The sequence below is a fragment of the Xenopus tropicalis genome, chromosome 8 (assembly GCF_000004195.4).
Source record: "Xenopus tropicalis strain Nigerian chromosome 8, UCB_Xtro_10.0, whole genome shotgun sequence".
In the NCBI taxonomy this organism is placed as follows: Eukaryota; Metazoa; Chordata; class Amphibia; order Anura; family Pipidae; genus Xenopus; species Xenopus tropicalis.
The window spans coordinates 10,496,153-10,506,245 of record NC_030684.2 but is presented as its reverse complement, the minus strand read 5'-3'; the positions used below and the strand labels follow the sequence as shown (position 1 = coordinate 10,506,245).

At 45.7% G+C, this 10,093-nt stretch overlaps 1 protein-coding gene across 5 annotated transcripts in view; it reads right to left on the bottom strand.

Annotated features, from left to right (window-relative positions):
• Positions 1–1,696: 1,696 nt before the first annotated feature.
• The window catches only part of ccdc180 (coiled-coil domain containing 180), a 35,017-nt gene continuing 26,620 nt past the window's right edge, over positions 1,697–10,093 (bottom strand). For all 5 annotated transcript variants that reach the window (XM_031891402.1, XM_031891405.1, XM_012968714.3 and 2 more), the window contains exons 26-37: positions 9,524–9,711; positions 9,326–9,393; positions 9,081–9,204; positions 8,717–8,791; positions 8,262–8,328; positions 7,860–8,004; positions 7,567–7,727; positions 7,182–7,319; positions 6,870–6,981; positions 4,242–4,347; positions 2,512–2,650; positions 1,697–2,286 (exon numbers count right to left, since the gene is read on the bottom strand). In XM_031891402.1, the coding sequence (XP_031747262.1) occupies positions 2,152–2,286; positions 2,512–2,650; positions 4,242–4,347; positions 6,870–6,981; positions 7,182–7,319; positions 7,567–7,727; positions 7,860–8,004; positions 8,262–8,328; positions 8,717–8,791; positions 9,081–9,204; positions 9,326–9,393; positions 9,524–9,711 (1,458 nt within the window). In that variant the 3' untranslated portion in view covers positions 1,697–2,151. The remainder of the gene's footprint in view (positions 2,287–2,511; positions 2,651–4,241; positions 4,348–6,869; positions 6,982–7,181; positions 7,320–7,566; positions 7,728–7,859; positions 8,005–8,261; positions 8,329–8,716; positions 8,792–9,080; positions 9,205–9,325; positions 9,394–9,523; positions 9,712–10,093) is intronic.

Sequence of the window (10,093 nt, the reverse complement as noted above, 5' to 3'; positions counted from 1 at the left end):
CATAAGGGTTTGCTCAGTTATTGGCAGCTATATTAATGCACTGAAATTGGTACAGGGGCCGAGTTATTGAATATACCATCTTTTGTGTGTGGGGGTGGGGGTGGGGGGGGGGCTGATATTGTTATTATACCCTCTACGTAGGAGTAAGGGAGACCAGTTTTCAAATTGTGCCTGACTATCTGATACTATAGAGAAAAAATAAAAAAAATCCAATATATTGTAACATAGAATATATTTGTATCCATGGTCTCTCAACAAAATGGCCGTCCCACTATATACGACCCATGGAACCAGCAGCGGGGGCCCCCCTAAAAGAATTGGGTGCAATATTAGGGTACCGTTTAGCCACTCTGATAGGGACCATATACCTTGAAAGGGTTTCCTATATTACTGCCTTAGGGGAACGTCCATGTAACGGAATAATACCCCCAGCTGTATCGGGGTGTTGCGTATATAGTGGTATAATTAGAGCCCCTGGTTTCCCTTATCTACTGTTTCTCTCCAACCATACATTTAGTAGGTTTTTAAATATCTAATTTTCCTATTTGTGCCCCTCTTCCGGTCAAACCAGTGCCTTGTTGCTGGGGTAAATCGACCCTAACAACCAGATAACGGTAGTTTTAGTGTAAAGTTTCCTTCTGCCCCTGTTTCTAAGGTACAGGCCCCCAAGGTGTGCCCCCCCAGGCAGGTGTTGGTTGTGCTGCTCCTCGGGGGGAGGATCTAAGGGCGGGAGGAGCGAGAAAACAATCTAGAGAATGGGTTGTAATCCTACTGGACTGTCATGGAAAGTCCGAGTGCATCGATCCATTCCCTCAGGTTGGAAGTTGAAGGAGCCGACAACATCTGGTGGAAGAGCATTGGGGTATCTGGGTAGAAGTCTCTATAAAGTTTTGTGCATTATGTTACCAACTAGGCCTGTGGCATGGAACCAAGTGGCAAGCCCTTGATACCAAGGTAAAAAAAAAAATTTCATATTTCACCAAGTCAGTGGGTAATTATGTATATGTCTACTTGTATAGTGCCACTAGAGGGCAGCATCTTACTATAAATATCAGTGAATTCCCTACACACTGCAGTTTATACTAATGCACTACTTGCACAGTGCCACTAGAGGGCAGCATCTGCCCATAAATATGGAGTCCCTACATTTTCCCAGTGTAAATGAATGCGCTACTTATATATTACCACAAGAGGACAACATTTGATGATAAAAACTCTGATTATTGAAACCCCTGCATTGATTTTAGTATCGAAGGAGCCAATTGTTTCCAGTATCTGTAATTAGCCCATTAATTATCACTAGCCGGCTAATCTTGCACCAGTGCATTGCCCACATGTGGAAACCCAGTGAGAATGAGGAATGAACATTGGGAATTGGGCAGGTTTGATTTTCCAGTTGGGTCGGCTCATTGGCTTGCAGTATATTTCCATCATTGTAATCTGATGGTTTGGCCCTTTTAGGATGAAGGTGTGACCTGAGCGCCCTCTGCTGTTCAGAGAAGACAAGGGCCGAGCAAAACCCAAAATGACTCAAGTAGGAAGCGTCACCCTAACGCCCGTGTCTCACTGAGCAACAGAAATGAGCAGGAAAACACCAAGAGACGCTTCCTGCTTCAGTAGCAGCGGAAATGCTGGTGTCTTTTGGGTTTTTCCTCAGTAAATCGGAAGTCCATTAGAGAAGAAAACAACTCAGGAATCGTTTGTAACAAACATAAACTTTATTTAAAATGTAGTGAAATAAGAGTGAGTGTGTGCTCGTGGGACAAGAAAGCCCCAGTCACTGGGGGAGGGGACAAAATATTAGGCTCCCCCCATGCGAATAGAATTGTTTGGTTTATTCCCTAGGTCAGAGAAAAACCTGCACGGAACTGGGAAATGTCCGTCATGGCGCCATCTTTCTTTCCTTTAGCTTTCCGTAGGTGCAGTAAAGCAAATTCCTGAAACTGCACGCCCCTACGCACGTACCAAACAGTTAAACTGAAGCAAGATGGCGCCACGGGGCTGCAAATCAAACATGGGGCACTTTTTTCCTAATAGGGGTGAAAACCCAGTGCTTCTATTTACTGGGGAAACCTCATATTTTACCCCCTCCCCCCAGTGCATAGAGCGCTACTTGCCCTTTAAGAGCTGCCACGTGAGCAGTGCCCCCAATCAGCCCATATACAGAGCTTTTATATTGCGTACAGACTGGCACCACCAATCCCTCCAGCGCTGGGCATCAAAGTGCTGCTGCCGGCTCTCCTCCCGGATACGGGTCAGTACCGCCTCTGTGTCCTGCAGGAACCGCTGCAATAGGGGAACCACAGGATCATTATACTGCCCCACTGCCCAACTCTCCCATCCATTCGTCCGACTCATTCACACAACTGATATTACTGATCACGCTCCTATTGGCTAAAGCTGAATTGTGTAATGTTCTGATTGGCTACAGGTTGTTGTAGCCCCATAGACCTTACTGTGAGTTTGTGAGGGTCAGTGTTAGGGGAGGGGGAGAGAAGTAGAGACACCTACCGAGCGAGTGGAGTCGCGAGCCTGCACCGCTGAGATGTGGCCGACTGTGGTCTTGGCCGTGGTGACCGATGCGCTGATGTGGCGCGCACTGTCCCCTTCAGGGTCTGTAGGATCCACAATTCCAATTCCTGGCCAGACCCTGGTGGGAAATACAAGGTCATTGCACTGAGAAAATGTCTGTAATAATTGGGCGAGACGTTGCTAAATGATAAGGTCGATGGGTGTAGTTCTTATTTCTGTAGTTCTTTGGCCGCCCAAAGCCAATCATTCATGAGCCTCTGGCTGGTTAATTGCCCCAGAACAGCATTTGTTATATAGTGAATAAATTACCCCCATTGTAAAATATAAGGATATTATCAGTCATCGAAGAGTTCCTTATAATATATAGTGAATAAAGTACCCCCTATTGTAACATATAGGGATATTATAAGCCCCCGAGGAGTTCCTTATAATATATAGTGAATAAAGTGCCCCCTATTGTAACATATAGGGATATTATAAGCCCCCGAGGAGTTCCTTATAATATATAGTGAATAAAGTGCCCCCTATTGTAACATATAGGGATATTATAAGCCCCCGAGGAGTTCCTTATAATATATAGTGAATAAAGTGCCCCCTATTGTAACATATAGGGATATTATAAGCCCCCGAGGAGTTCCTTATAATATATAGTGAATAAAGTACCCCCTATTGTAACATATAGGGATATTATAAGCCCCCGAGGAGTTCCTTATAATATTTAGTGAATAAAGTGCCCCCTATTGTAACATATAAGGATATTATAAGTCCCCGAGGAGTTCCTTATAATATTAAGTGAATAAAGTGCCCCCTATTGTAACATATAGGGATATTATAAGCCCCCGAGGGGTTCCTTATAATATATAGTGAATAAAGTACCCCCTATTGTAACATATAAGGATAATATAAGTCACAGAGGGGTTCCTTATAATATATAGTGAATAAAGTACCCCCTATTGTAACATATAAGGATATTATAAGTCACAGAGGAGTTCCTTATAATATATAGTGAATAAAGTACCCCCTATTGTAACATATAAGGATATTATAAGTCACAGAGGGGTTCCTTATAATATATAGTGAATAAAGTGCCCCCTATTGTAACATATAGGGATATTATAAGTCACAGAGGAGTTCCTTATAATATATAGTGAATAAAGTACCCCCTATTGTAACATATAAGGATATTATAAGTCACAGAGGGGTTCCTTATAATATATAGTGAATAAAGTGCCCCCTATTGTAACATATAGGGATATTATAAGTCACAGAGGAGTTCCTTATAATATATAGGGAATAAAGTGCCCCCTATTGTAACATATAGGGATATTAACAGTCACCGAGGAGTTCCATGACCATATAAAAAGCACGAAGCCGAAGGTGGCTTCTAATATCCTTATATTTTACAACAGGGGGTACTTTATTTATTATACAAGTTTCAGTGAGTCATGTGACAGAAATGACATCACTAAGCTCCAATTATAACTGATGACATCACTAAGCACCGTTTATAAGGATATCATTTACAGTTTGATCCCATAGGGAAATGACCAAGCTGTGTATGAAAAATATGAGGATATTAGAAGTCCCCTCGGAGTTCCATGACTGAGCCTTTGGCCTTGTGCTTTTAAATGGTCCTGGAACTCCCCGATACAGTTACAATATCCTTATATTTGACAGAAGGGGGTACTTTATTCACTCATTATCATTACCTGCTGCCTCTCTCCACCAGTGGCTTGTGCTCTGTGCTTTCCAACGGCAGCCCCGCCTGCTTGCGTCTGATCAGCGTTGACAGTTTTTCTTTGGGAATCTCAACATCTGCAGGGGAAACACAGAAAGGGATTGGTCTATGGGGTCTCATTAAGTATTATCATCTATCTATATAGCATTGACATATTCCACAGCACTGTACAGGTTATACATCAGCCCCTGCCCCGGTGAGCTTACAATCTAAGGTCCCTATCCCATTCCCATCAGTCCCTGCCCCAGTGAGCTTACAATCTAAGGCCCCTATCACATTCCCATCAGCCCCTGCCCCAGTGAGCTTACAATCTAAGGTCCCTATCACATTCCCATCAGTCCCTGCCCCAGTGAGCTTACAATCTAAGGTCCCTATCCCATTCCCATCAGTCCCTGCCCCAGTGAGCTTACAATCTAAGGCCCCTATCCCATTCCCATCAGTCCCTGCCCCAGTGAGCTTACAATCTAAGGTCCCTATCACATTCCCATCAGCCCCTGCCCCAGTGAGCTTACAATCTAAGGTCCCTATCACATTCCCATCAGTCCCTGCCCCAGTGGAGCTTACAATCTAAGGTCCCTATCACATTCCCATCAGTCCCTGCCCCGGTGAGCTTACAATCTAAGGTCCCTATCACATTCCCATCAGTCCCTGCCCCAGTGAGCTTACAATCTAAGGCCCCTATCACATTCCCATCAGCCCCTGCCCCAGTGAGCTTACAATCTAAGGTCCCTATCACATTCCCATCAGTCCCTGCCCCAGTGAGCTTACAATCTAAGGTCCCTATCCCATTCCCATCAGTCCCTGCCCCAGTGAGCTTACAATCTAAGGCCCCTATCCCATTCCCATCAGTCCCTGCCCCAGTGAGCTTACAATCTAAGGTCCCTATCACATTCCCATCAGCCCCTGCCCCAGTGAGCTTACAATCTAAGGTCCCTATCACATTCCCATCAGTCCCTGCCCCAGTGGAGCTTACAATCTAAGGTCCCTATCACATTCCCATCAGTCCCTGCCCCGGTGAGCTTACAATCTAAGGTCCCTATCACATTCCCATCAGTCCCTGCCCCAGTGAGCTTACAATCTAAGGTCCCTATCACATTCCCATCAGTCCCAGTCCCAGTGGAGCTTACAATCTAAGGTCCCTATCCCATTCCCATCAGCCCCTGCCCCAGTGAGCTTACAATCTAAGGTCCCTATCCCATTCCCATCAGCCCCTGCCCCAGTGAGCTTACAATCTAAGGTCCCTATCACATTCCCATCAGTCCCAGTCCCAGTGGAGCTTACAATCTAAGGTCCCTATCCCATTCCCATCAGCCCCTGCCCCAGTGGAGCTTACAATCTAAGGTCCCTATCCCATTCCCATCAGCCCCTGCCCCAGTGAGCTTACAATCTAAGGTCCCTATCCCATTCCCATCAGTCCCTGCCCCAGTGAGCTTACAATCTAAGGTCCCTATCACATTCCCATCAGTCCCTGCCCCAGTGAGCTTACAATCTAAGGTCCCTATCACATTCCCATCAGTCCCTGTCCCAGTGGAGCTTACAATCTAAGGTCCCTATCACATTCCCATCAGCCCCTGCCCCAGTGAGCTTACAATCTTATGACCCTATCACATTCCCATCAGTCCCTGCCCCAGTGGAGCTTACAATCTAAGGTCCCTATCACATTCCCATCAGCCCCTGCCCCAGTGAGCTTACAATCTTATGACCCTATCACATTCCCATCAGTCCCTGCCCCAGTGGAGCTTACAATCTAAGGTCCCTATCACATTCCCATCAGTCCCAGTACCAGTGGAGCTTACAATCTAAGGTCCCTATCCCATTCCCATCAGCCCCTGCCCCAGTGAGCTTACAATCTTATGACCCTATCACATTCCCATCAGTCCCTGCCCCAGTGGAGCTTACAATCTAAGGTCCCTATCACATTCCCATCAGTCCCAGTCCCAGTGGAGCTTACAATCTAAGGTCCCTATCCCATTCCCATCAGCCCCAGTCCCAGTGAGCTTACAATCTAAGGTCCCTATCCCATTCCCATCAGTCCCTGCCCCAGTGAGCTTACAATCTAAGGTCCCTATCCCATTCCCATCAGTCCCTGCCCCAGTGAGCTTACAATCTAAGGTCCCTATCCCATTCCCATCAGTCCCTGCCCCAGTGAGCTTACAATCTAAGGTCCCTATCACATTCCCATCAGTCCCTGTCCCAGTGGAGCTTACAATCTAAGGTCCCTATCACATTCCCATCAGCCCCTGCCCCAGTGAGCTTACAATCTAAGGTCCCTATCCCATTCCTATCAGCCTCTGCCCCAGTGAGCTTACAATCTAAGGTCCCTATCACATTCCCATCAGCCCCTGCCCCAGTGAGCTTACAATCTTATGACCCTATCACATTCCCATCAGTCCCTGCCCCAGTGGAGCTTACAATCTAAGGTCCCTATCACATTCCCATCAGCCCCTGCCCCAGTGAGCTTACAATCTTATGACCCTATCACATTCCCATCAGTCCCTGCCCCAGTGGAGCTTACAATCTAAGGGTTACTCAGGGTTACTAGTACTGAAACAAACCTGTAATTCCATTACCCAAGTTGCCCTCCCCCAAACAAACTCACCAGCTGCTAAAACATCATCGACTGTAAGTGTCTCATCGAGTTCCAGCAGCAGTCTCTCGGTGAGGGAGGCCAGAGACATCAGGAAGTGCTGGGTGCACTCGGAGACGCACGCCTGTGGGAATGTTGGGAATGATTACGTTTATAAAAAGCTATACCATGAACAAGAACTCTGACCCCCATAACACTGTTCATTCACCCTGAAAGCTCATTGAGGCCTTACAGCTTGCTATCTGCCCCCACATCTACTCTCACCTTGCAAACCTTTGCTGTGAACTGGACCTCGGCAGGGGGCGAAAAAGAAGTAAAACTTACTTGTAATTGTTTAGTGTTGCAGTCAATCCCTTCTGCCTCCTCTCTCTGCCTTAGTTCCTCCTGCTGGCACAGCTCCCCCAGGGCCTGCTCGCTGTCTGGGTGGCCTAAATTTGGCCTCAGCACACTCTTCAGTGTCTCCTGGATTAAAAAAAAAAACAATAATAAAAAATTTTCCTTTTTTATTTTACAAAACAGTGTCAGTGACCCCGCACATGCTCAGTGAGTTGTATGTGCCTCAGGTACATCCACCTAAGCCAGGACGGGACCTCAGGACACTGGGGTTACTTGCCAGCCCAGAACACTGAGGTACAGCAGGGAACAAGTTGAAGGGAGAAGATCCTTAGGGTTATATAATGTACTGTTATATACACAAACGGAAAGGCACCTTGGCTTGGTCCCAGCGCTGCAGGTCCTCAGCAAACTGCTTCCGTATCTGGTCAGTGGCCGCCAGCAGTTTGTCCAGGTGTTGCCTCCGGTGACTCTCTATGACCAGCGGCGGCACCTCATTTACCAGCCTCTCGAAAGTTTGTAGCTGCTCCCGGAACTCTAGTATTGAGATATGGGGGGACAGATCCATCTTTAGGTTCCATGGGGTAACTGAAGTACAGTATGGGTATCTTTGTCCTGTACTAAAGAAAACAATATGGCAGCTCCCAGCCATATGTAATCTGTGCTTACCCAGCAGGCAGTTGTTCTGATACTCCAGGGCCTGCTTCTCGTAGGACTGCAGTTTAAACACCAGCGTATCTGCACACTCCTCAAACGTCTCTTGAAGAAGATCTGTCCGGCCAATGTTCCGCCTGTCCTTCTTCTTATAGAACTCCTAATTGTGGGAGCGGGGCATTAGTAACTGCACAAAAAACACACTCTTATACACAAAGCCCCAAACTACAATTCCCAGCATCCTCAGCCAGAGATCTCTTTAATGGGGTACACGCAGCCAATAGGAATTGGTGTGAGCATAAAGGAAGCAATTAAATAATCAGCCATTTTCCAACACAAAGCTAAATAGGACAGAATGGTAAATGCTGTGAAGGGTATTATGGGTATGAGTGGTATAATGGAAGGGTCCAGTCCTACCTCAGCCAGGTACAGTAAGGTGTCATTGCTCTCCCACAGTATACAGGTGAGAATTCCCTTGAAGTTGCTGGAAAGAGAAATAAGATTTACATTGTTGTCTGGCTGTATTTTGTACCATTTAGGACGCTGTTTAAAGGGAATATAAAGACTCACATAAAATGATATTTGCCCTCCGGAGCACATTAATAAAAACATTGACTGCCTCTCTTCCTATAATGGCACATGTAGGGAACAAGGCTGCCAACATGGGGATATCTAGCTAGAAGTCTCCCATACACAGGCTGTTCTATGTGCTGGGTTATATCTAAATAATAACCAGAATGCTAAGACTTATTAGACCCCACCAAATCCGAACCCTATTAACATTACCCCATGAACCTTTTGGCCAGCCAACAGAATCCCTGGGTTAAACCCGCTTCATATCCTGTGTGTCAGTACAAGTTACCATAACTTACTCTGATTCGACTCTGTTCTCCCCAAACAATTGGTACTTCTTGTCAAACCTGCTGGGCTTTGTAAGCTTCCGGACACTGAGAAGGAAAATCTTACATTAGGGGGGGGGGGTCACATAATCCTTAGTCACATTTCATACACTTCATATCTATTCCTAAGCTCCCCCAGCAACAAAATGTATTTGCAGCAGAATGTACCTGCTTTCTGTCCCTGCTTGCCTACTGGTTCTGTGGTCCTTCAGGGGGGGGGGGGGGGGTGGATGTTTATACAGAACTGGCCAATCACAGAGCAGTGGTGTGTTTGGATCTCATTACCTTCCTACCCGACTATATACATTTCAGGATACACCCCCAAGCTGCACATTACCTTGGAGCCTGAACAGACTGGCCAGGATTTTCACCATTGCTTGATGGGGGTTTCTTTTTCTTCAGATGAGGTTTACCCGACTGCGATGGTGGATGTGGCGCTATGGCAGCAGCCTGATGTGAGACTAATTAATTGGGGATAAAACCAAATAAAATATCTCACTGCTGTGGCTCTGAATTCTCCGGTTGGAATTAATACAAAAACAGACAATTATTGATTGGTTTAGTCTCAGTGTTTTGCTATACCTGTGCCCGGCCGCTGATAGCTACTTGCACGGTCAGAGTCCTGTTGTGAATCCATAACCCGCTTTGTTCTGGAAAGAACAAGAATAAGAGCAGTGATTTCAAAATCTCCAATCACGTGTCAATGGTTTTTTTTTAACCCCTCCCACCACCACCTTCTGGTGATGAAAGTGAAACCCAGTGCTGCACTAAGGCACTTACCTGGTAATGTTCTTGATGACACTCACAGCGGGATCATCGAGAGCCAACTTCCCCACTCTGCTCGGAGTAAGAAGGTTGTCGGGGGTCGTAAAGGTTCCTTTCGCGTCTTGACGGAGTGGGGTGTCCGAACGTGATGCCGTTGCAATAGGGCCTTGCAGTGGGGTCTCAGAGAGTATTTGGCTGGGCTCCTGTTGTATCCAAAATACAAACCCTGTGAGCAGTCAGGCAATCTAGAACGTATGTTTAGTACTTACAGGCCACAGTTCTAGGTTACACAATGAAATAATCATATATAATAACTAACTGTTCATTCCCTTTTTAATTTCTTTCATAGAAATACACAGAGGTCTAATTAATTCAGCACAGAAAGCCTCATATGTATTGTGTTCAGAATTTGTGTACGACAAGTGTAATGATAAACAAATCCATATTGGTTCAATAACTCCATATTGATACAATAACTCTATAGCGATACAATAATTCCATATTGATACAATAACTCTATAGTGATACAATAACTCCATATTGATACAATAACTCTATAGTGATACAATAATTCCATATTGATAC